The sequence below is a fragment of the Mixophyes fleayi genome, chromosome 10 (assembly GCF_038048845.1).
Source record: "Mixophyes fleayi isolate aMixFle1 chromosome 10, aMixFle1.hap1, whole genome shotgun sequence".
NCBI lineage: Eukaryota > Metazoa > Chordata > Amphibia > Anura > Limnodynastidae > Mixophyes > Mixophyes fleayi.
The window spans coordinates 38,140,184-38,167,855 of NC_134411.1; the positions used below are offsets into that span (position 1 = coordinate 38,140,184).

General features: G+C 42.6%; 1 protein-coding gene across 4 annotated transcripts in view; it reads right to left on the reverse strand.

Moving 5' to 3' along the window:
- The window catches only part of MICAL2 (microtubule associated monooxygenase, calponin and LIM domain containing 2), a 157,963-nt gene that overhangs the window by 88,235 nt on the left and 42,056 nt on the right, over positions 1–27,672 (reverse strand). For all 4 annotated transcript variants that reach the window (XR_012679496.1, XM_075188464.1, XM_075188463.1 and 1 more), the window contains exons 3-15: positions 21,272–21,479; positions 19,156–19,272; positions 17,080–17,181; positions 14,648–14,803; positions 12,969–13,069; positions 11,801–12,058; positions 11,333–11,448; positions 9,852–9,978; positions 8,274–8,364; positions 8,040–8,187; positions 7,054–7,253; positions 6,804–6,916; positions 2,558–2,626 (exon numbers count right to left, since the gene is read on the reverse strand). Coding sequence is in view for 3 of the 4 variants with exons in the window: in XM_075188464.1 (XP_075044565.1) it covers positions 2,558–2,626; positions 6,804–6,916; positions 7,054–7,253; positions 8,040–8,187; positions 8,274–8,364; positions 9,852–9,978; positions 11,333–11,448; positions 11,801–12,058; positions 12,969–13,069; positions 14,648–14,803; positions 17,080–17,181; positions 19,156–19,272; positions 21,272–21,479 (1,806 nt within the window). In the remaining variant the exon portion in view is untranslated. The remainder of the gene's footprint in view (positions 1–2,557; positions 2,627–6,803; positions 6,917–7,053; positions 7,254–8,039; positions 8,188–8,273; positions 8,365–9,851; positions 9,979–11,332; positions 11,449–11,800; positions 12,059–12,968; positions 13,070–14,647; positions 14,804–17,079; positions 17,182–19,155; positions 19,273–21,271; positions 21,480–27,672) is intronic.

Below are 27,672 nucleotides of genomic sequence, written 5' to 3' on the forward strand. Positions count from 1 at the left end.
CCCTGTATTACTTGTGTTACTTTGCGCGATGTATCGCCTGACATTAATCTCTATGAAATCTCATTATATGGGTCAAAGTAGCATTTCCTGCCCTGAATCGCCTTAAAATACATTGCATGATTTAGTGATTAATCGCTGTAAGCTATTCAATTTTATTTTTATTTACTATTTATCTCCCTCTCTCATTTTGACTACCGAGTTGCCGGCAAAACGAGCTGGACCAATGTGGAAAATAATATGCTAGCCAAACCCCCCTCTCCCCTTGCTGGTAAGCACACGGGACGTTACCTTCTCAGGATAGTTTGCACAACAGGCTCAGAGTATTGTAGTAAGTTGTGGAATTTGAAGCCCTCCAAGAATTTTAGTCAAAATCTAAACACATTACACATGCGAAAACAAAACGCTGATTTATTGACTTTAAGATATGAAGTTTAAGAACCAGGCCGGAGATAAGGATGACAGATCGGTCTGACGGAGCCATGTGTGTCTGCAGACTGGTATTTGCTGATTCATCAGCTCTTGTGGTACTACAACATTCATCATGTCCTGTCATCCAGTATCTGGTGGGAGTATGCTGAGAGTTGTTGTAATGGCTGGAGAGTCACAGATCATAAAGATATCAGGCTGCTCTTCAACAGACCGACCAGCAGACACAGTCTGTTTGTAGCACTTGTACCAGGTGACCAGTTATACTAGCATGATATCTATAATGCTTTACATGAAGCTGGAGATCAGGGCCTGATTCATTAAGGAGAGTAAAAGATTTAGTATGTTTTCTACTGGACAAACCATGTTACAATGTGAGGGGTGCAGATTGTTTATTATTTTGCACATAAGTTAAATACTAGCTGTTTTTTCATCTAGCACACAAATAGTCGATAGCTTTATTTCTACACTGAAATTTAAAGTTGATCTAGACCAGCGGTCAGGGAACTTTTTTACCTTTTACCCCAAAATATATTTAGATACGCCGATGTTACCCCGTTGATTTGAAAGGAAGGAAATCATATGTTATTAATTATTGGAATTCAACATTTTATTGAATCTCTATAAAATTTATTTGAAAGCTTCAACTTCAAAACTTCAGGTTTTGGAGAAATTTTGTTGCTTCATTTTTGATACAAGAGCATCAATATTGGGGCATTTTGATGTCAGAGCAATTTTGATACAGTCTTCAGTGTCCAATCGATTTCTCTGCTTTGTTTTTATGTTCGTTAGAGCTGAAAATCCTTGTTCGCAAAGGTAGGTTGTTGAAAAAGGCAGCAACTTTTTGACTGCCTCCTCATGTGCAATTTTGAATGCCTTTGCAGCTGTTGACATCCAAAAATATGACAGATATGCTTTGTTTTCAAATGCAATACGTGCTTCATTATTGCATCGAAGCTCAAGGAGTGCCTCTGCCAATCCTTGAGGCTCTTCTGGTACAACAGCAATTTCACATTTAAAGGGGTCTACAATCCAACTGACAGCATGTGAATCGGCAACATTACCCCCAAGAATTTAATTTTTACCCCATTTGGGGTAATTTACCCCTGTTCCCTGACCACTGATCTAGACCATGCCCTACCCAACTATAAATCTGCCATCACATTTTAAATTTACCTCCCCCTCCAATGCAACATGGTTTTGCCCAGGTGCAAAGTTACTCCTTTTTTATGCTTTACTTTCCTTAATTAATAGGGCCCATATACACTGCACTGCAGCTATGAAACTACCTTGTCAAACATTAATCTCATACAACAGAATCTTAGGTGGATATCGGGGATGGTAGGTCCACGAAGGGGATCTTCAGATGAATTTAAGTTATTAGCTTGTAGATGCACACTGGCAACTTTTACATTTTTCTATAATCCTGGTTCCTTCTGTGCTTCTCAGCCATGCAGATGTCATCAGGGAGAGGGTGTTGCTTGCCCTTGGATATGACAGAACTCTGCTTTTCTCTGCATCGGATACAACTCTATCCAGACAGCAGCTTTGCGTTGTAGATCAGGGCAGTGATATTTTAACACTGATCAAATTAAAAAACAAAACCAGACAGAAGCTATATATGTATACAGTAAATGCTGCAGGAGGGTACTGCAAGGCCAATAAATTAAAGTTATCTGAAGGTGGAACGACAAACCATCCTTCAGTAACTACGACTACCAGTTAACAGGAAGAAGTGTAACATGGGACCAGGTTGGTCTCTGCAGGAATGGACCAGAATATGTTTAATACGTGGTCCTTGTGGCTGATGAAGGATTTCATGACTGTAACCGTATTTGTCAGGAATGTTCTGCAATTAACACAATATAACCCCAGCTGCAGCTGAATATACAAAGAGAAGGGGACCGCGCTATATGAAACGCTTGTAAACTGCATTGCCCTGTTTATGATGAATGATAATGTTACTGTTGTCAGAGGAATGATTTGCTATAATACTCTCCAGCTGCTGGTAATTGCTCTCAGTTACTCATGTGATACTGCGGCGGGGAGTGTGGCAAACAGCGACCGTCAGTGTATGACTGCGCCACAGCTCACAACCTGCGTATAGACATCAACACTCAGCAACACAGACCTCATCAAACAGCTGCATCGTCCGTCTTCTCCTCTTGTTCACGTCATTCTCCTCCGATTTATGTTCTCCCTGAACAAGATAAAAAGACAAAAACTGAAGGTCTCTCCTACTTGGGAAACGTGTATTGAGCAATTTGCTGCAACAAGGTCATTAGTTCTCTCAAAACAGACTTTACTTAGGAGTGATGCGAATTAACACTTGTTATTTCCCATTTAAAATCCTCTCTATGTGCTGAAAACCAACACTGGAGAAAATATGTTACAGTGAGAACTGTTACCGGTACGAGGATGGAGGTTGGAAATTGTTGATCCCTAAACACCATCAGTCAGCTTTTTACAAGGATTAAGAACAGTTCCCACTATAAACTGCTACATTTAGAGGATTCAAGGGTACCCACTGCCCACACACAGGAGCGGCCCTCACCATCATGCTATCTGAGTTGGCATTTGCAGTGGTGACCGCTCCTCCTGTCCCTCTGCCAGTCGCTCAGCTCCTGCATCAGCGGTTGCAGGAAGAAGCACAAGTGACACATTATTCCCCAATCACCTGAACTTCCTCCTGCATGCACTGTATCAGCAGCTCAGTGACTGATGGAGGGGTATTACTGTACTATAAGCACTGAGGGCAAAGGAAATTCTATGATGATGGCGCAACAGCTTTGTCTATATACAGACAAGAAGTCGCTTGTAGCTCATATCGCTATAAATTTATGCAAGAAGGCAACTTGGGATCTGGGCTGGGTTTTGATAGACCAAGGCGCTCCGCAGAACATCTCTGGCTGGTCCGTGTAGCACACCTCAAGGTACGTACTTGCTCTGCTCTCTCGAGAGAAGAAGAGATGCAGAAAAATTCTGGAGAGACGCATTGTGGAATAACGTCATATGAAAGCCCAAAGTCCTCCCACTCTACAACAGCTCCTGACTAAAATAATGCTTCTGGTCATCACCTAAATTTCTGCTCAGTTTAGTCTCATTTATGGTTTAAATTATTGAAAGGGTGGGAAAATAAGAACTGCATGCAGGGCTGCTCATAAGAAACATGGGCCCCCTGACAAATTTGCATCTGCTTCTTGAGAGATGACTTTATTTACTTCTAAAACTTTAAGTCAAGGTCCAATGGTCGGCACTCTACGGTCGGCACTCTACGGTCGGCACTCTACGGTCGGCGTTTACTCCATGGCCAATACCCTATAATTCTATGAGGCGATTTATGCTGGTTAATATGAAAGAGTCCCCTTGGCTCCGTCCACCAGACTCTGGATGACACATGGTCACTGGGTATTTTCCCTCCCTGTCACTATAAAACTACTTTGGGCAAAGAGAGAGAACGTTTATATTAAGCCCCTACACCTGAAACACTGTGGTGATACCGGTGGGGGTTCAGTTCTGTACCGGGTATTCCCAACTACTGCCGGAGCGAAGATCAGCCGCAGGCTGTAGATGTTGCTGTATCTTTTACTTTACTGTAAAAACACAACTTCATGGGGAATACATTAAATAGCAGAGCTGATGATATAGTCCACATTGAAGTTGGCTTTGGAAAATCTGCACCAAAAATTAGGATCATCCTTAATAAGATATACTGGGATACGCAGGATTTAGTTCCATGTGTTAATACCCAGGAAACATCTATAATCGAGGTAAAAGCTTGTATGCCAAGACCAGGTAAGTGTGCGACAGGTACCTCCTGACAAGACGTTATAACACAGAGGTTTGTCCTACCATTGCCGCAGTTTGCGACACAATCTATCTACACATGCGCTAATCGAGACCCACGTCCTGGTCTGCGCTTCCTCTGTACCGCAGAGCGGCCTGAAATCCCTCCTCAGGATAATAAGATCCGTCACTCGGAACTACAACACTCACTGTAACACAGCCAGTTCATAGTCTAACACTAATACACAGTCTCCTACACAGTACAGGAACTTATTACTCGACAATAAACAAAAATCGGTGACAGTTTTCTTATTTGTCCCACACGATCCTTAAATTAACAGAGGAAGAGGATGAATTAGAGCCTAACGAGGTGACAAGCCTTATATCTTCCTGCCGGCATCGCTAAGGGTCTGCCAGCTGTTTTCGCACACATATGGCTCATATTAGGGCAACGCGTGTTTGCATGTGTTTTCAGCTCATTCCCAGCAAGGTATGCAAACCCGTGAGTGACATCGGGTCAGACAAAGAGGGAAGCATTTGACAGTTGCACGCAGTGTGCTCTGTCCGTGAGATAAGTGTTCTGTGATTGATTTCAGCCTGGGTTTTGTTTAATTCCAGGGGTGCGACTGGAGATAAATCAGGGATCTGGTTATTTTCTAGGAATGAAGTATAAAAATAAAGGATTAAATTGCCCAATCTGTATTCCTCAACTTGTCTCCGACAATTAACTTCAGAAGGTAAAGTGAAATGAATTAGTCAGGGTAATTACATGACATAATGCTGTGGGGGATATAGAGATCCTGTGTTTTGTTACTATGGGAATTCAGGATAACAGAGGCCTCGTTGGAGTTATCTTGCCTAGTTAGTTCGTGACGCGGGATGAAAGGACAACCAGCCGACCGCCATGTCTGACTCGCTCCGGCCACTTCAAAAAGGGTGATAATGAGAAGATGTGGAGGAGATCTAAACTAGAGTTTATTTATGTAGGGTTACGTTATGTAGTTACACATCGCAACGCATCAGCGGCACTGGGGGATCTAAGAACAGCTGCGGCGCATCAGCCAGCAGTAGATAATTCGCGGGACATCTCACGCTCTCCATCGCGTTACAGCCCGAAGAGGCTGCTGGGTAATCACCGAACGCTCTTGTAACTCTGCACGAATGGTCCACGGTTTTCGTTGATGTGGATGAGAGTCAGAGGTGTCTACTCCCTGGTACCAGCAGGAAAGATCCTACATCTTCATCCACAATGGCAAGAAAACAATAGGTGGTATCACAAGATTAAAAGCACCAACCCGAGCGGGCAGATCTATGTTTAATTTGGCCATACACAGAGCACAATTAGCGCGGCGGGATAATGATAGAATGCGGTTATCATATGACTGATAGAAGTCGTTTTGAGGGCAAATATACTGGATTTGCCACCAGTTAAATGATCTAATTGGCTGGCTGGCTTGTAGCATGTGTGGGGATCTTAATTGAAAAGCAACACTACTAAAAATTATTTTTTCTCTAATTAAAATGATTATGCAGGGTACTGCCACTTTAAGACGTTACTCCACTGCAGAATCATCCACAGGATAATTAATATAACATATTCAGAAGCATGGGGGCTGTCAGAGTGAAAACAAATTGTTCTTTGGAGACTATAATTAATTTTCATATTTCACTTCTAATCACAAATACATAAGAAAGCTACAAGTTGAAATTAAGAGCATGTTCTCAAAAGTACGGAAAATGTCGTCCAGTTCTGTTTAAGGTGCAGACCACTGTTTTTTTTTTCCATCTGTTCTAAAGCACGGTGGCTCAGTGGTTAGCACTCCTGCATTACAGCACTGGTGTCATGAGTTCAATTCCTGGCCATGGCCTTATCTGTGAGGAGTTTGTATGTTCTCTCCGTGTTTGCGTTGTTTTCCTCCGGGTGCTCTGGTTTCCTCCCACAATCCAAAAACATACTGGTAGGTTAATTGCCTGCTAACAAATTGACCCTAGTCTGTCTCTCTCTCTGTCTGTGTGTTAGGAAAATTAGACTGTAAGCTCCAATGAGGCAGTGAGTGATGTGAGTGAGTTCTCTGTACAGCGCTGCAGAATTAGTGGCGCTATATAAATAAATGGTGATGATGATGATGTAACGCATTGTGAAATTATTGGGGCTACGTGCTGTAGTTTTCTTCAGGGCAGAAATGGAGGAGAAAGAAGCATTTGAGGAAATTAGAAATGTTTTTCCTAAATAAATATTTCCTTAAAAAAAAAAAAAAAAGATATATCTATATATACTATTATCACGTATCTGCAGTAAGATATGCTTTAAATGTAATTAGTTTCGGGCAGATTAACATACTAATTTGAGTTGCAAATATATGTCAAGATACATGCAACTCAGAACAGCCAGATCTGCCGCCATTTTACTTGTTGCGAAAAAACTCTAAACGGAGCCCAAAATGTTTAACTATATTTTATTTCAAACATGAAAATATGGTTCTTGGATTATCTGGCGATGTCGGCAGAACACAGGGTACGTTTACAGAACACACAACTATTTTCGATCCATAAATAAAATTAGTGACAATCTGAGAAATGTTATTCCTCACCTTTGGAACTCTCTTTCTTGGTAACGTAAGATTGAGGTAATTATTAGAGAGCAGGTTGGATGGCTTTGAGGAAAACACATCTCTGTTCTTCCTATTGTCTTTTGGAGAGGAATCTGGGGAAATAAGGGGTCACAGGTGAATTACAGATGCCAACTTGGCCGTTTTAGGTACAGTAACAACCGGTCTCAGTAGCAGTGGTGCAAAATACCGTAACAATTAAAAAATTTTGCGGCTATAAAAGGCCACTTACCAACCGGCCTCAGGGGGGAGCCCCTAAATAATTCGTAGAACTTGGAGAGGTACATGACCATGCTGAGATTATCCGGCTCCTCCGAAGATGCCATCTCCTTCGCCGTAGTAACGGGCGAGATTCCAAACTCTTTCTCTGCGATATCAAACGCCAGCTGGTTGCACCTGACAGCGTCGTCCTCGTTCAAAGAGTTAAAGTCACTGAGAAACACAAGAATTAAGGACGAAGGCTTGTCATTAGCAGGCGGACACAGAACCCGGTATAATATTAACAATGACATCAAAAATACATACAATTAACTGACATATGAGATTATAAATATAGGAGGTTTTCTCTGTAAATGAAATACTTTCAAAAATTTCGGAGACTTTTACATATATATTTGTGGGTGCTAGTCGATGCTCTTTCATATAAATCGAGATGCTTTTAGGCATATTAGATGCAAGGATAAGAGATGTAAGAACTTTGTTCCTCACTTCAAGCAACCGAGTCCTATGATAATTACTTAAGCAGTTTTTTCCAGGCTACGCAATCGATCCTGGGATTTAAGTTTAACCGCTGCTAGGTTTAGGTGAACACACATACAAATTTTAGGACAATTTGGTTTAAACGGACCGAATAGGCTTACACAATTGCCCCAAACCCTCGTATACTAGTACAATGACTGTCCTGGCAATGACTGAATACATAGTCCACTGCACGAAGGAGGGTTATTATCTATCGAAGGCTCTTCCCTCAAAAACGGAGGATCCTGGAATCAGGATCATGCTGACAATTAAAGTTACCAATGATCCATCTGTAGGCCTCTAACGTCTATCACACTGGACACACACAAGCCATGGGAAGTCACTTTATCTCCAATAAAATCCATATTGTATATTAACGTGTGCTTGGAGTATAAATGTATAGGGAGCCCGTCTAACCATGCGCTAACTGACACCGATGGGAACTAAAGATCGGGTGTGGATTGTCTATCGGAGACTCACATGAGCTCTGGCCGGAAGTGGTGGATGATGGCACAAAGAGCCAGGCCGCTTCTCCAAGAGCTGGTCAGGTTGGTGACGTTCACGTTCCTGTAGCCCTCGGTCTGCTTCTGACACCAAGTCAAGAGTTTGTTGGGTCTAATGTCGGACTCTGAGCGGAGGAGAAGAGCAGGTCACTAACTGATGGATGGGAGGTCACCATAAACTGCGTTGTGTTAAGCCTCGGCCCTTACATACCATGTCTGGTGATGCCCACCGATCTTCTGATGGAACTCACTCTCTCCAGGGGACAACCTTGTAACTCGTTGGTGATGTGCAAATGTTTCACCTGCAACAAAAACACTTTCAATAAAGAGCCACTGGGATTTAAGTTTTGTGTTAATCACTATTAACCTAATATAATTAACCTCCCAGTATGTTTTTGTAGTGTGGGAGGAAACCGGAGCACCCGAAGGAAACCCACGCAAACACGGGGAGAACATACAAACTCCACACATGCAGAAGTGCTAACCACTGAGCCACCGTGCTGCCTGTACTCAGCTTTCCATGTCATTCATTTGATAAATAACTATCAACATTGTAATAAACCAAAAAATATATATTTTCCATCTGACTTTTCCCCTGCAGGACGATATACATTACAGCAATGTTCGTGTATTGGTTTGATAACTTAGTGTAATTTAGAGCGATGCAGGAGTTCCCACAGATCAGCTGTCATTTTTACCATTAACATGAAACCCATCTTATATCAACCAGGGCGTCTGTAAACACAATGACAGACACAGAGCTAGTACAAATATCTCGGCAGCAGGACACTGGCAGCCGGCCGCTACTTTGTACGAGAGATTAGAGTCCATAGACACAGACAGAGTTTAAATATACACTCGGCCAGATGGAATATCCATCTCCGTCACTCCCAGAGACCACTGGACTTGTGGTCATGTTACTACGTTGGGACAACGCTGATAGAGACAAAAAGGATGTGAGTCTAACCCTGGGAATAAAGGCTCTCAGGTTTCTTTGTTTCTACACAGCTAAAAGCTACATGAATATGGAAATAATTATGACACGATGGAACAATACGGGGGATTAACACTTTGTAACAGTTCATTGCAAGAACGAAAAGAGCCAAGCTTATAACACAATATCACATCCACAAATAATTAAGTTTCCACAATCATGTCTTTCAAACTGATCATCAAACAACCAGATCTGAGAGCAATCTGTCCACACAGATATTTCAGAGAAGCATACATGGTCAAATTAAACAGACCCAGATCCAGTTGTTCAGGCATCACGCTGAATGATTATCGCAATAACAAAGGATACTAACTTTACTTCCAGGACGGCTGCTTGAGATCATCAAGCAAATTAATAAACCCTTTGTCACCATAGACCTTATATATCGGGAGTTCAAGAATGAACGGTAAAGGATGGTACATAATTCTGGAGCTCTGAAGATCTCAGCTGGGTGATCTTCAAAGGCTAAAAACAGAGTTAAAAAACCAATAATTGGTGCCTGACCATCTAATGACAGCACACGTCCGAGACCTAAACAGCAAATGGACCCCCATCATGTTGGCCATCATTGCGACCGTGATAATTACGCCACTGGCATTGACGACCACATGCAAAGAAAATGTTCAGACAAATTGTTCAAAGACAAAACAAACTGTCTAATGAGATCTCACCGTAAATCAGTTTCTTGTGCATTAGAGCTTTTCAGATGATCCATAAGAGAATAGACAGTCGTACGTAGAATCCATATTTAGGTTTACCCCATTATACCGAGGGTGTAGGACACGTGGCACATACCTGGTGAGTACGGACACAGTTGGAGTTGAGGTTGGGATAACGAGTTCCGGGGTCGATCGTATACTGGTCAAAGTTCTTACTGATGTTTTCGGGTGTTGTTTGAGGTAGTAACCGATACAGACTCTCCCTGATACAAAAAAAGGACATAATTAGACTTCTATATACAGTCTGCCATCCCTGGGGAATGGACTCAGATTCGTTTCATGCAGGAAGATTTGCCAAACCTGCCATGTGGACCTGTGGTCGGTGATAATGGAGACAGTCATTGAGTCTAAGGCTGTGAGTTATAGGGTAAGTATGTATTACTCTGCACATTATATGATGTCATCCCTTTATGTTCTCCTTCACATACCCCTGGGGTATAATCTCGTCTCTCTACCGCAGAGCAGAGAACTAACCACTCACCATAAATTACCTAAAAACATAATTTTTCTTTGATTTTCTTTTGACATATAATTTTCAAACTCTACGACCACAGACAAGTGAGTCAGAGGAGAAACAAGGAAACGTCTTCACAGTCAGAGAGGAAATTATAAATTCAGATGAGAACATCGTCCATTATATCAAATCCAGTCTTAGAGACGGAGCCACTTTAAAGTCAGTTTCCGTTCTGAATTTTTTTTTTCTTTAAATAAATCTGAATTCACCGAGCGGAGTGCATAGAATTATTTACGGATATTGAACATATGTTTAAAGAATCACTGGCTCTTTTTAGGCATGTTACACTTGGGTGTCGGTGCCTACTGTAATCCTTTTCAGGTTACGATTTCTGCGTGTCCCAAAGTGTCCAGTTTGTCACGAAAAATAATAGAAGGCTGGATTGGCTTTTCCCAGCTTCCAGGCACTGAAGCCCCCTTGTTTTATTCACCAATAAGTACTCTGCAAAATATATGTGGTGTTCAAAAGAATAACGTTTCCACTAAACTGTCCCTTTAAAACCAGCGTTCTCCGAGAGCAGGAAATGAGGACGCGAAATTTGCAGGAAATAGTTGCTTGAAATTAGAGTGATAAAAGCTCAGAGATCATCATGTGGAATAAAAGATAACATACAGAGGAAGGCGAGAAGTCAGAGATAAAAGGACAATAATGAGCTGGAGGAACAGATAGCATCTGACACTACTTCCTGCTGTGTGGAAAGGAAGGAGTTAAAAGAGTAAGCTCACAATCAGCAGGATTCTGCAACAAGTCACATTATTAACTCTGTCATTTGCAGACTGCACAGTTTGGAGGGAACAGTGAGTGGGAACAGACATTTTTGGGGGGCTGAGCAAATATTGGAATATGGCCCAAAAATCCCAGAGGGACCAGTGACATCACCAAGTCTCATCTATATTGGCTCAGTCACAATCTTTTGTGGGGGTTCTCCTGCACTCCCGGAAGACTAGACAACCCTCCTGGATCCCGCTCAATCTTGTTGCAAAGTGGGAGGAGCTGTGATGGTACAATTGTTAGCTACAATAATTAAGAAATTGAAGATTTACCGCTCAGCGATGACCTCCAGAGGTGGCATTCCCTGCGCCCAGTTCCTCACCATCCAGGCTGTATCAAACGCTGCCAGAAATCCGCGGGCACAGCCTGTCCCCATTGGCCAGAAAGGCTGCAGGAGAAAAATACATATGTGATAACTGTAATCGTTAAACTGGAATTAAACCCCCAAAACTAAATTTGATATGAACTAAAATAGGGAGAATTGTACGACCTGACGTTTTTGTTGACCGTCAGAGCAGATCTAGTTACTGTGAAAATCATTAAACAGGTTGCTTGTTACACCCTGCCAAATTCCTGTGAAAGTCCACAAAAATTTGGTTAACCCGAAATGGTAAATCCAGCCGGCTGATGGTTACACCGGGAGGTGCTTTATGACCTGGTTACTAGGCCCAGATGTGCAACATTAAACCAAATCTGAGCATTCAGCATTGGGGTCAAATAACCATTGAACGTCTACCAACCTCAAGCAAGCTGTCTCCGACTAGAGCGACCAGAAGGTGGTGCCCACGGCGTTCTCTGACCAGGGCAGCGTTTTCGGAGGCATACATAGAGGTGAAGTCGAACATGGCCACGTCCGGCTGCTCGTAATGGTTGATGGCGAAGTCCAAAGATGGCAGCTGGTAATTGGTTGCAAAGTCGGCAGCTTCCCGGGCGTAGGACTGCAGGCTGTCCTGGTCCACGTTCTCTGTACACAGCAGCATCTCCGCATCGGCGTAGTCCTATAAATACATAGATCACTATGAATAGAGGCGTCAATATCAATACAGATTTCAAACTTCATTAAAGGAATTGGATTCTGGGTATAATAACGGAGAATTTAAGGCAGAACAAAAAAAGATGGGAGAGAATTCTGCATGGAACACTTAATGCTGGTTTCCGCTGGAGAAACTGCAATGCACCAATTCGGGAATGACGCCAAAACTCTATGGAACAGTTATGAACATTAAGCTCATAACTGAACCCTATGAATTGCATATATATATCTTATAAGGTTACCGATCATTCTTTTCTTCCCCTTCCCCTACCGAGGCTGCCGAAACATTCACCTCTGGTGACGTCGTGATAAAACACAAAGTTTCAGTGAAAAACGCTGGTTGTCAGAAATCTTCTACAAAGTTGTCAGTGTTGACGCATCCCTGAATCTCTCTGAATTATTCAGATTTTGTAGCTACTGTAGATAAAAAGGACAGGAAGATATAATGTGCTCCCTACTATAGTGTAAGAAAATCGGTCCAGGTCACCGCAGTTTGAGATCTATTCAACTGATACTTCTCAAGGCATGAAAGCCTGGAGAATATTTAAACGTAAGCAGTCTGCACTGGAGGTTGGCGTGTGATTGGACGGCTATTTGACCAATCAGCTGCAACGCAGCCTCTGCATTTTCAAACTTCTTTTCTGCTGAAATACCTGAGAACAATGTTACTCGGGGCTGGAGGGGTTTAGTAAGTCCCCAATAGCTGTGATCCAGGAATCAGACCACCAGTGTTTAGATTAAGTGTGTACATGTGTGTGGGGGGATTTATTGAGATTAGCATTTTATTTGTAAAACAGCATTTACTTTACAGGAGAACTACAGGCAAATAAAACACAAAGTGATGAACAAGAAGAGTATTGGTCTCATCTACCCACATTCAGAATGACTCCTTTATCCAGAAGACTTTGCTTTTTCGCCGTCATCACAAAGTAGTGAGTACTGTCCTTGTAGTACACAATGTTTTCTAGATCGATCCCTGAAACCACAAGAGAAACACGTTAAGGAGGAAGCAGTTGTGGCTGAAATGAAGTCATGTTTTATGGCAGGTGCTGATTATAGGATGTTTATGTTGAATAACGGGCTGTAAATGACAACTATGGAGTGCAGCAAGATGATCTCGCCGCGTTGTCACCTGTAGACGCCGTGTAATGACTGCAACTCTGTATTGTTACACAACTGTATCTGTGAATACAGTGGCCTCAGACGGGGAAATAAAGGGGGTAATTCCTGCTTCCGGGATGTCCTCACACATACGTCGATGGAGCACCCAAGTTATCTCTTATTAGCGTTCAATTAGATACAGTGCAATGTCAGGACAATTTGCCTACAGCAGGTATAATACACTACTGAACGGGTACATCGCTCTCTCGCCTAGTTTGTGAGCTCTAGACATTCTACATTATCATTCTATCATGTTACATTATCATTCTATCATGTTACATTATCATTCTATGTTATCATTCTATCACGTTACATTATCATTCTATCATGTTACATTATCATTCTATGTTATCATTCTATCACGTTACATTATCATTCTACCATGTTACATTATCATTCTATCATGTTACATTATCATTCTATGTTATCATTCTATCATGTTACATTATCATTCTATCATGTTACATTATCATTCTATATTATCATTCTATCATGTTACATTATAATTCTATCATGTTACATTATCATTCTATATTATCATTCTATCATTCTACATCATCATAATATAATCCCATATCCTCATTATATCATTCTACATTATCACCTTAAGGAAGATCTCATGATTCATTTGGTCTGATAATGCTTTCAGACCAGCGATTGTGGAAAATAGATATATTCCCTGGCACAGGGCGGCAGGGAAGGTTCTCTGTTCACTATTATATATATATTTATTTATTTTTTCATTTTGTGCACCCATAACATATTATTTATATACTAGACACACGTAACATTTCACTCTACTAGGGCTGAACCGCTTACACGACTTTATCGGAGATGGACGAGGTGCAGCGAGACCATGAAGCTGTACATAGGACAAAGGAGTATGCGGCGTATAACTCCGTGGGGTGTCCAGTAATTAAAATCTGGACCTGATTGGTTTTATTTAATATCGGCAGAGACACTGTAAGCTGTGTAAAGCCTGGGAACTAATGACACTGCCGAGGTATGAGGCACTATGTGCCTCGGTGATGTCACAAGCTCCTAGTAAACCGATGGCAGCCTCCGCTGTATGCAGGTAACAGTTAATCCACCTTAATCCTGCACTTAATTAAATTGTTACATCTAAACCCAGCGGACACTATAACTGGATGCTACTTGTCGTGTTGCTTTTTCATTGTGCATAGGGCATTGGAACACACAAAAGAAGCCAATTATAGAATATACTGTGTTCAAACAGAAGTGGAGGGAAAGAAAGTTCTTGTAAAGGTCACTTGTGTTACTCTGAGTTCCGCCTGATTGTCGGACCTGTAGCAGAACGATCTTGGGATTACCCAGAGAGCCTTTCACCTGTCATGTGCCGTGTTTACTGTTAGGTGGTGAAATGAAGACGAACCTGTTTCTTCTTTCAAGTCTTGAAAGAATTTCTGATTGAAGATAAAGGCGACGCCACTGATCTCCTCCACTTTGGCTTCCGCCGTCGTGTTTCTGTTGATGAAGTTGGCGGTTATGGCAATGGCCAGTTTACCCCGAAACTCTTTCCTTCTGAATCCTGCAGGGAAACGGTGGATGTTATTCTCATTATTATTGTCGTAGATTTATAAAACACCACAGTGCTCCACAGTGCCCGACAGTGGGGAAAATGGGGAATACATAAAACAGGGACATAAAGGGTACACTGGTGTTTCCCAAACCCAGGGCAGGTTTTCCTGGTCACATGTGACATAATTATACCACCTGTGGATCTGTTACATTGTGTAAGTCAGTAATGAATACACCTGTGCTCCAGGAAGGAGATACGGAAAACCTGCACTGCTATGGCTCCCCGAGGAGCAGGATTGGGAAACACTAAGGTAGACAAAGTAACTGCAGACAGGAAAACAAAGGGACTTTGAAATCTTGTGGGACGTATGAAGTTTGTGTCATATAGAGAAATTCTGACACCAAGGAAATCCTTCACATAAGTTTGACATCAGGGGCGTGCTGTAAAGAGTGACATATTTTGGGGGAGATTCAATTTGGCGCGAGGTGCTGTAGAATATCTCCTTGATGTTGGAATGCGCACATTTCCACCTAGAGAATCGCCTTTATGGGACGCGGGGAAGGACATGCGCACATTTCAGCCTCACCATCATGCGGCGGACTGTTCCGGAGACACATCACGCTCAATTGAATCCCCCCCTTTACGTTGTTTGATATAGGTGTGAGAAAACAATGAACGATGACAAATTGGTTCGTAAAAGCCAACTCACGGTAAAGCAAATTAAACCTTTATTATGGTTACAAGCTGGATTCTGTAGACTAAAATGCAGCTTCCTGTTTGATCTTCCTAATATAGCTCATTACGTTACCCTTACAGCTGAATAAGTCTGAGCTGTAAATACACCCAACGTTTTGTCTCGCCCTGCAACACCTTATTAAACAACGGCTTTAAGCTTGCACTAAAAAGCTATTAGATCGAGCAATCACCCACTGACGTCTCACACTCCCAAACAAATCGCCCACTGTTTATAGTAGTATGAGACAAGGGTCCCATCGCATCCTTCCCGAAACAGCTCATCGCTATGAAGACATATAATTAGCAGAAGAGGTGACACACTGAGGTATTAGTAGGTGTGGAGAAGTGTTTTAGCTACAAGCTGTGACTCTATCCATTATATTTCTGTTGTGTAAACACCGGGAGACATTTAGTAAGGCAGCAAATAATTAACTTGGGGCATTTATAAAAATCGTACAAAAATTGTATGTATGACTAAATCAATTTAGCACCACAAAAAGTACATAACACCTATGTAAAAAAATGGTACACAAATGGTACACAATATAAAGATTTGTAAATAGAATTGGAGATTACAATACGAGTCAAGTATCTGCAATATTATCAGTCAGGTGCTGCACCAATATGTCAACATTTTAGCAACATAAATCAGAATTGTGAACATTTAGAAGATTGAATCGCTCGATTTGGCACATGATGGTTGTCGATCAATGTGAGGTGACTCTACATACATCTGTATCTTATACAACGGATTTTATGGGCTAGACCAGTGTTGGCTAACCTGTGACACTCCAGGTGTTGTGGAACTACAAGTCCCAGCATACCCTTCCAGCAATAACCTGCTATATATTGGCAAAGCATGATGGGACTTGTAGTTTCACAACACCTGGAGTGTCACAGGTTAGACAACACTGGGCTAGACCAATGAAAATGCAGCCCCTCCATTCCCCAGGAACCAGTGACATGTACGTGACCAAAAATCTTCCTGACCAAAAATCCGTGCAGTACTTAGTTCTTAGTGAACGGATAGGCTGAATTCTCATGAATAATGGTTCAGTCCACAAGATGGCTTCCTATGCGGACAGTGAAACTGCCCTGTGTCCGCCCACACTGTACCTGTCCCACAGGCAAACATTTGCTAATCCCCAATATGGTGGTGCAAGGAAATGCACATGATTGGCTGTAAACCATGTGCCATGTGATTGCCTCATATCCAATTGGCTTTTTTTTCTCCTGGTTGTGGTCCAGCCCATTAAATAGAAATACTGGCATTCTGGCTTTTATTAAATACATTCGGCCCAAAAGTACATATTAGTTAATGCAAAATGGTCAAAATGGGGCGTGCCAGAATTGTACGGAAGACTCATGTGCTGGGTTCACACCTCTTTGGTCAGATACGCCCCAGCTGCAAATGTAATAAATATTGTCATTGTATTACTACACGACTTAACGGATCTACTTCTAGAATAAACCGTCATATTTGAAAAAGCATCGACCACAAGTCGGAGCTGCCTGTCAGTCAATTCTCACAGTGAGGACCCCTAACTTACCTTCCAGAGTGTTCCTGCGCCCGTCTGCCCCAATAATGACATCAAACTCGTAGTCTGATAACGGGTGGTCCTCGGGAAGATATTCCGCTCTCCAGCCGACTTCTGGGAAAAGAAAAGACAAATTTATTTTCATTGAATCTGCAGTCGTACTATAACATTAGGACACAACAGAAAATACATGTTCATTGTCCTCTGACCTTAAAGAAAATAAATGAGCAATTCACATGGTATGGAAAGAAACACAACAGGATTATAATGTTCTGGTGCATACAGAAAGTTTTGGCAGCCATTTTGGGGGCGGAGCCATAATATGAAAAGTTACTGTAAATCACTGCGACATTCCCGAGGCGGCCAATCTGTCAGCTCGACCGTTTGACATTCACAATGCGGCCTATTAATTCATTGTGCCTCAGTGATGTCACTGGTTTCTAGCGAACGGATAGGCTGCGTTGTCTTCAATGTTGGTACCGCCCACAAAATGGCTGCCTCCGCTCTGCGCAGACGACAGGGTCAGTTTCATTTCTTATTCTTTATGGGACCTGAACGCTTTTATTGTCCAGTACAGAATCCCCTCAATCTATACTTCTGTTTTCAGACCATTTGTTTACCAACTTCTCTACAAACCTGTCATCATGGATGAAATGTATGTTAAAATTTTAGCAACCAGGACAGCCGCAAAACTGAATTTACTTTAACCCCTTAACAGTTGCAATTTTGATAGCGACTATTGCAGCAAATAATAATTTCTCACATTTTCTACCAGCATTGACAGATTTCAATAATGCCCATTACAGGGGTGACACCAGCATTACGTCACTTCTACCGCTAACAGGCGATAATTTAATGCCCGGCTGGCAGCAGAGAGTCTCCGTTTCTTTTTCTCAGGTTTCAAAATCATCTAAAATTCCTGTTTGTCATCACTTTGTGATCATTTATGACACTTGATATCCACTTTCCCCTAAACCCATCTAAAAGGATCTGCTCTAAACCATGCCAGTGGGCCGTGGCAAATCCAAAAGCTAATCCAGGCACACGCTAGCAGACAGCGCCAGGCAGAGAGCTGCCCGTCCACACCGCGAACCGCGTCCAAGTTTCTCCGTCACCTCAACGGAGACGTAACATCCTAACAGGCAACTGGCAAAAACTTCATTAACTGACAGTCGAACTTAATTACTCCGGTCCTGGGTTACCCTAACGAGCCCTAATGAGCTATATCAAACTTTAATAATTTGTTATTTAGTTGGGCATTGAAAACATATTTCTGCTTAATCCATTATACAAACAACAAATAAGAAGTCCCAATCAAACACCAAAAAAAGTTTAAAATATCCAGGTACTAATTCTAAGTGGAGATGCCCCAGTATGTCATTCGGTGCCCACAGGTACAAGACAAGTCCTGCTGAAGAAGACAAGGGGGGTGTCTCAGTGCATAAAAATATTTTATTTAAAAAAATCGCTTCTTTAAAAACACGATAGTTCTACTTCCTGATGAAAGGATAATTCGCTCTCACCTGACCCGCTGCGTCGAGTGCAACCTGTGAAACCAACGTGTTTCGTCACACCTGGGGGTAAATGTATCAAGCTGAGAGTTTTCCGGCGGGTTTGAAAAGTGGAGATGTTGCCTATAGCAACCAATCAGATGCTAGTTGTCATTTTGCAGAATGTACTAAATAAATGATAACTAGAATCGGATTGGTTTTTCAAACCTGCCGGAAAACTCTCAGCTTGATACATTTACCCCCAGGAGTTCATGTAAAGGTAACGAGGACTAAATGTTTGGCTGATACAAATTCATAATATTTTTCAAAATTCCAAATTCTGTTGTGTGTGACAGAATCCTCACGGAGTATATTTTTTTTGTCATTTCCTCCCTCTCCCCTCACTTTATCCAACCTCTGAGTGTTGACAATAAACAGATAAGTAAATTAGTTAATTTACGCTGGAACGGTTCTGATAAATACAATTTTTCCTGACATAAACCTGTTACATAAGCTATTGGGAGATTTATAATATGTCCGGTGGATTTAAAATAACTCTAAAAATACTAAAAACATAAATCTGAATAAGACAAAGTACTTTGGTTTTCTTGATCTTCGGGCGGCTCCAGAAGTTTGACAAATTCTACGTTGACGTGGATCTCAATTCCGTGCAGGAGAGCGATCTTAAACAACATGAGCTGAAGCTGCCAGATACCTGGAAGAAACAAGAGATTTGGTGATTTTCACAAGGAGACAATCCTGGTGACACAACGCATTTCACTTCAACGCATTTTATTTTTTTATACATGGACGGTGAATCCTAAACACAAAGCGGGGAGAGGTTATTCATTAAACTATACCCATTGTATATTTACCCAGGAAAACCTATCTGGAGGGGCGCAGCTTATTTAGTACAGGGTATAACAGAACAGGAATCATGCTCAGGTCAGACCCATAGGAGGACAAGTGCATTGTGCAGATACAGATGTTCCATTTTGCAATCTGCTATGTCACTGCCTTTATTAAGGGCCCGAGTCATTAAGGAAAGTAAGGCAAAAAAAAAAAAAAGGAGTAACTCTTCTCCGGGGCAAACCATATTGCAATGCAAGGGTGCAAATTAGTTTATTATTTTGCACATAAGATAAATACTGGCTGTTTATTCATCTAGCACACAAATACTTGATAGGTTTATTTTTACATTGAAATTTAAAGTTGATCTAGGACGTGCCCTACCCCAACTATAAATCTGTCCAAACATTTTCAATTTACCTCCCCCCTCCAATGCAACATGGTTTTGCCCAGGTGCAAAGTTGCTCTTTTTTTATGCTTTGCTCTCCCTAATAACTCAGGCCTTAAGTGTCCCCCGTCTGCAGTACCGGCAAATGCTTTATGTAAAGGTTTGACGAGCTGATCAGATGTTAAGATATACAGGATATTGTGTATTTTGTGTAAAGCCATATTTGATACAGAACAGAACCCCTGTCATATAAAGTGTCATTGTCAGGACTGCTTAATACCATAGTGTAAATAGCATCAATGTGACATAAACCAAAGCAATCAATTCACTATTGTCTATTACAGGTCAAGTACAAGTTAGACTGATAGGATCTGTCTGGTTGCCATGGTTACAGCACATTACGACTAGTTTGTTCGCTGTTATTAAAGGGGAACTAAACCCAGAAAATGACAATTAGAATTAAGCGTCTCCACATACAACATAAAGCATTTTTTATAAGAGGTGTGTTATCTTATGGATGGATTCTGCACTTCTCACTTTTTCCCTAAACGCTTTGTTTCGTAAAGTTTTGGGCCATGTTATGACTATTTGGTTGCAAAATTTCAGCATACGTGAGCCAAAAAGACCACCGATCAGCTGCACTTGGGACTGGCCGTGAGTGTGGTCAGTCAGCGCTATCTCACCGTGAGGGAGGTCATCACCAGATCTCACTAGCTGAGCCACGATTCCCTCCCTATAGGACGAAGAACTTGGTTGGTCGTTGTCAGTTTTAGCCACAAATGTGTGCAGCCAAATTGGGCAACAATCCGTTCCTCCTTGTGTTCAGCGACGAGACCTTCTACAGTTAGGGAATTTAGACTGTAAGCTCCAATGGGGCAGGGACTGATGTGAGCGAGTTCTCTGCACAGCGCTGCGGAATCAGTGGCTCCGCTCTATAATGACATTTTTCATACTAGGACTTCGTTCCCTCTTTACAGAGCTGACACATCTTAAACCTTCTAACTGCCAGACATGGTTTTAGGATGAACTGCTTACATCCCAAGAGTAGGGAAGAAGAGAATAGATACATAGCCATGGATACACTATTACTATCCAGACTGGGTCTAATCTCTCTAATTAATTTTCATTCAGTCTTTCTAAACATGAAAGTGACTCTGGTTGCTGCAAAAGCTGCTCCACTTTACACGAATCCCTACAAACTGGTTCTACCGGTTTAGCTGCAGAATGTTTTGTTAGAAGAATATCCCTGTTGCCGTTCAACAGTTCAAACATGTGCTCTTGTGGTTGTATTGACAGTCAGAGCCCTAACACATGTGAAACCACTACACAAAGTCTTCCCATAAATTGGATTCTCTATAAAACACGATTCAAATGTTAGTTCTATTTTATGTTCTGCAACGTGGGTGGTGACCACCCTAATCCAGTATCTAGGGGGTCGGGAAACCTGGCCCTCAGTTTTACCATGATGGACACTCACTTATATGATCAATGGCTCCTGCGCAGAACTTGCCGTAAAACTTCTTTGCACCCAGGCACCGGAGGTCGTGGATGGTGTACGGCCAGAGGTGCAGGACGTTGTTGCGGGAAAACGTGTCTCTCTTCTCTACAACGACCACTTTGACTCCTAAACAGGCGAGTTCGATGGCCGTCCGGAGTCCGCAAGGGCCCCCTCCGATGATTAAACACTAGAAAAAACAAAGAGGCGCGGGTTAGAGCCAATGACACAGGGTTAGGGCCGATGATATGAGACAATATAGGATTTAATGGGCAAAGCTTTGAGGTTTGGAATCGATAATTCACATTCTGTAAAACTCACCGATATGATTTGGTGAAGACCCTAAAGAATAAAAAAAAAAAAAAGGATTTCTGCATTTTGGTATTTTTTTTAAAGCACTGGGATCTATGGCGATAACGGGGCCCGCTGCACGGGGAAGGAGCGAGCTGTGGGCCCCTATTCCCTCCACCACGCTTCCCTGCACCGGGGCCCACAGCTGGTTAGTTCCACCTCTGTGTCCGATAATAATCTGATCATTTTTAATAGGTTCATATTGGCCCACTAGCTGCAATATTAAGCACCTATTAATTGCAGCATAGAGGACAGTGACAGTAACAGCAGCTGCAGATCCAGCAAAACAGCAGCAACAACTCAGACTCTCTGTGTAACATTGTATCCACACAAACTATCCATCAGATACAAGTCATGTGACTTCCTCTGCACACTGCAGCACAACCAATCAGAGGAAGGGGAGGGGTTACTGCAGTGTGTTCTGGACCATACCCTCTCACTCCTTCCTCTTCAGGCTCTGGCTGTACAGGTAAATGTGGGGGAGGTGTGAGGGGCATGTGGGAGAGGTGCGAGGGGCATGTGGGAGAGGTGCGAGGGGCATGTGGGGCAGCAGTGAGGGGCATGTGGGGGAGGTGCGAGGGGCATGTGGGGGAGGTGCGAGGGGCATGTGGGGGAGGTGCGAGGGGCATGTGGGAGAGGTGCGAGGGGCATGTGGGAGAGGTGCGAGGGGCATGTGGGAGAGGTGCGAGGGGCATGTGGGAGAGGTGTGAGGGGCATGTGGGAGAGGTGTGAGGGGCATGTGGGAGAGGTGTGAGGGGCATGTGGGAGAGGTGTGAGGGGCATGGGGCCTATGTACACACACATGATTCCTGTTCTGTTATACCCTGTACTGAAAGTAGGCAAGTATGTAATAGTGTATATTATAACATTACAATGTGGTGAGGTTTGAGCGACAAGTGGGGGCATGTGGTGAATGCCGAGTGGCTTGTGAGGGGCATGTGGGGAAGTTGCAGAATACATGTAGGGGCATTTTGGGACAAGTGGGGTCTGAGGGTAACGTGGGCCCTTTTGCAGGTTGAAGGGTCGCACATGTGGCCCTTGAAGTATTTCGGATTATCCATCACTGAGCTACACACTCTTACCCGTATGTTTTATCATAAATGTAAACGATACGTGATTTTGTTGCTAGTGACATTTCAAAATTAGATGTATAATAAACCTTACAGGGGATTTTCACTCTAAAAATGAATTTTAAATATCTAACGTTTCCTAGCAATAATAGTCTTTTGGGTTGGGGTACCTGGGATTCACTGAAAGCCTTAGACTCGCTGTGTCAGATTTCTCCGGCTACACTGACAACGGCGCAACATTCTATAGCTGTATTAGGCTGCCGGATGTGTATCGGGTAAAGAGAAAAGTGGACAATGTCAGGTTTAAGAACAAAACAGTTCTACAACAGAACTGGGCCAGCTGCATCCTAACTATAATACGATTACAACCCCCAACTGCAAAGCTGGACTGGCGGAGCTGTGCCCACCCCAGGTAAAGACCTTTATTCATTTAACAAAATGACCACCAGTGAAACGAGCGTTCAGACAGCTGCACCTCTCAGCCTGTACCTAGGAAGCAGCCAAACATTCCAGACCTGTTAAAACGCAGCGTTTTGTTTTGCTAACTAATCTCTGACATTAGACATCATCCGTAGAATGCAGGGGATGAGGTAAGGGGTCTGCCATGACATTTCTCAGAGATTGAATCATGGCAGATAACGGTCCCCCCCCCCCCAAACAAATCTGAGGTCAGTAAGTTAGAATGCTGAATGAAGCAGGGGTGCGGCCTGTGAACTATTTCGTACCATTTAGCAACGCGCCGGGTTCAGGAGACAGCTGGATAACAGATAAATACGGTGACACAAAGTGGTTTAGATAATGTAATATAACGTCATTCTGCAAAAATCTAAAATCACCATTGGCTGATCAGTACTCTGCTCCAGCAAAATGTAACCATTGAGCACATATAAGTACTGCCCCTACACAGGGTTAATTTCTGGCATAACAGGTGACTGATAAATATTTTCTTACATAATTGGACGGGCATTTGGGGCCTGGCTGTTAGCCCTGTATGAGATGATAATCACCCCCCCACCCATACAAAATGTCAACAACCCTGGCAGCAGGTCAGCCTGTAGCTCAGTGATGGTCAAGGTGCGGTACTAGGGCCACATGTGGCCCCTTCGAGCCGTCACCTGCGGCCTTCAGCTCCCTCCTGCTTTACTGTCAAATTTGTTTGTTGTAGCTTGTAACGCTGGCGTAAAATGTCTGCTGATATCTTATTACACATAGATGCCTCTTTCTTTGATTAAATCATACTTGCCAACTCTCTCTGAATGTCAGGGAGACTCCCTGAAATAGGGGTGATCTCCCTCACTCCCTGAAGAGTCTGACATTCTCCCTGATGCTGAGCCAGTACAAGACGTGGTTGGCTTCGCCATCTGTGGCATGATGACACGGTTCAGAAATTGTGTCCTATGTCCATGTATTGATGCCTATGGAGGTGGCCATTTTCATGGAGACCAAGATTTAATCAAAGACTGACAGGTAAGACAACATGACTTCAGTAATGGAGACAGAAATGTAAAAGGCACTTCAGTGTCTAGAGATTCATTAGCTGCTTTTCTTTAATGTATAGTTGCCTACTCTCTCGGAATGTCATTTCTGGGAGACCTCCCAGGAGAGCAGGAAAACCTCCCGGTTCTCACCCCGCAATAGATAGGTGTCAGGGGAGGGGCTTAATGATGCAAATATCGTGTCATCTTAGCCCCCTGCTCTAATTGTCCAAAAAGGTGCCAATTGTTTAGGGGGCAGGGCCAAAATTATGTGAACTGTCAAGCCCCACACTCCCACCTCCCCCGGGATCTCCCTGAAGCCAACAAGGAAAAGTTACCAAGTATTGATTAAATGTGTTGTTTTATCTTCGTTCTGAGATTAAGGGGACCTTTATGAAGGTTAAAGGGCAGCCTGTGTGGCCCCTGAAGTGAACCTGGTTGCCTATTATGGCTATAGCTGATCACATGGAGATAACAGATATGGATTTTAAATTTTAGATCTTTTCTTTGGTCAAAGCAGAAAATGACCCAGTGTTGCTGGATCTAACAAAGCCATCAAGGTGATTTCCCAGAAGTTCATTCTCCAGAACTTTCCTTGTTGTGTCGGCGGGGCAATAATGTCAACAGAAACAAAAATGCAGACGGTACCGGCAGCCGGTGAGTAATTAGAGCACCCTGTAATTTTTCAGCGTCCAATTCAAGCTTTAGGCATCTCTACAATACATGTTTTTCTGTGATACAACAGAAAATACATATCCCAAAGATGTCCAATGCTTGATACGTGTTTTTCTATCGTATCTCTTGTTCCAGCTACAGGTCAGGTGTAAGTGCTGATTACTAGTGATGACGGCTGTGTATACAGCTAGAACATGTGTTTGTATCAGGAGCAACTGTAACAATGTATTTTATGTTCAGTAGACATTAATAACATCCTAATAAATGTGTTTTATGGGAAAAGAAAAATCTAAAAAAAAAATATATTTTTTTTAATGTTTAGTCATTAACGACTAGAATATTAACAAGTAACGTTAATTTAATACTTTTTTTTTCTGTGCATTCTGATGGTAATCTAGATTTTCCACATATGTATTGGATGTATCCTGCAGCGTATTGTCTGTCAGATCACTCCTTGCTGAATACGGACCTGCATATTTTAAAAAACATAACGAAAAAAAAAAACAAAAACGCATTTTACGTTCGTTTTGCGGCCCTTAGTGAATCAGGCCCAATATCTGCATAAACAGCGAGTTTGGATATAATTGCTTATAACTCCGGGGTGCTATTCACAAGAGAGAGACACACACACACACACACACACACACACACACAGCACCCAGAGGCGCACTAAACTTGTACCATCCTGCAGCGCATTCTCCTTGTAAAGTCTCCTTCCCAGCATGCACTGCCAGCCTATGCAAATCAGCAGCAGCTGGAGCAATGCCCGATACACATTGTATCATTTGGGAGCAGCGGAAAACCCATCAAATCGATATCATCAATGATCACAGCGATAACGCAGTCTATTCAATAAACACATCGGCAGGAATACACAATCTCCTCATCCGTGTGCTGCCTAGAAGATTACTCACGTCTAAAAATACATTCGCTGTTCCAAAAATCACGGACGACATGCCATTCCTTTTACAAAAGAAAACATCAATGGCTCAGACTGCGAAACGCAAATCCAGACCAGATGTTATCAGCGGTGGGGGAAAGGAACGGCAACGGGTGTTGGCAAGAGCTGTGATTGATCTGGGAAGGGTAGGACACCTCCGAGGGAAGTGGTCATTCAAACACCACTAAACCCAACATTGCAGTTTGCAGATATGGACCACGGAGGTAAAATAATTTTAAATATAATAATTGAGCCTACAACTTGACTGCCTGTGTTTCGATCTGTTATTTCCTATCAGAGATTGGCACAGGAAAGTCTAGGTTCCGTCAAAGGTTTGAGAAGTTAAAAATAAAGCACTTCTGCAGACATCTCCGAGAAGATCAGTATGAAATAAGTGTCTTTGCGGAGACTGCATGGAAACTGTGATTGTCAGACTTCCCGAAAGACTCTCCAGAAACTGCTGAACAGAAGCAGCGGATGACAACACGCGGAACAAGATGTTCTGAACATGTTTTACAGACGACTCGCATAAGACATAAGGACACGAAGGTGGAAAGTAACTCAGAAATGTCTTAACCGGGAAACCCGATAGTTTTACTGATCACACAGAAATATTTATGTGAGATGATTGTGTGCCTGGATATATCACAAACTGCTCCCGTCACAACTAACTTACACTTAGTATTATCTATATTCCTTTGGTAATAGTAAGTATAGATCATGCTTGTTACTTGTTCCAGAAAATGATTATTATTTAAAGGATGACAGAAACAGAGTATTGCACCTTGTGTAAATGGTTAATCACGTATTTAAGGCTTCTCCCGCGCTGCCCCCCTCCAGTTGATCGATCTCCCTCGTACTATCAGAACCTCCCCCACTCTAAGCAGTTTCAAACGGGCATTAAAAACCCACCTCTTCTTAAAAGCCTTTCAGTCATCTACCTAACTACCTACCTGTCGGCTTCCTCTCCCTCTCTACCCTTCCTCCTTCTCACACCCTTTGACCCCGTCCCCTTCTCACTTTCCTTGTGTCCTCTGTCTGTCTGCCCCTCCCTTAGATTGTAAGCTCCTCTGAGCAGGGTCCTCTCTCCTCCTGTTTACACCACTTTGAACTCTGCTCCTCAGCTGCTCTGCCCACCTCCTTCTTGGCCCACTGACTCCACCCCTGCCTATTCTATGCACCCTGTCAGTGGCTTTTCACCTGTTAGCTCCGCCCACACTCTTGGGCACTGGTTCTCCGCTGTGCTGACTTTCCCCCACCCTTCTTATTAGCTGTGCGCTGAACTACCTGAGTAATAGGGCTACTTGTTTATTGTACTGTAATGTGTACTCTGTACTGTCCTACTGTTTGTTCCTGTGCGGCGCTGCGGACACTTTGTGGCGTCTTACAAATAAAAAATAATAATAATAATAATAATAATAATAATAATAATAATAATAATAATAATATGTGCAGATCTTAGGGGTCCTTTTATTAATTTACAGGGTTTTGTCCCATTAGTTATCCTCTGTTATTGCAACGATGGCAAATGATTTTTCGTGAGCATTTATTAAAAAAATCATCCCGGGACAGCGCGTCCGATAGAAGGTTGTCCCAGTGATGACTTTATGTACGTTAAAACTCCAGTCAAATCGCAAAATGGTTTTGCACATGTATGATCTATGGTTAAATATGGGCAAAGCCACATTGCATTAGTGCCCAGAGAGGAGAGCAGGACGGCCGATACCCCTACCACAATACTCTTCCCACAGGATTCAATGGCTGACGCCATTGTGGACAAAACTAGACTTTTCGGAACCCTGGAAGCCAGGGGATATTTTGCAGTCCCAGCAGTGACCGGGTATGCGGATCAGCCATAATACGTATATTCAA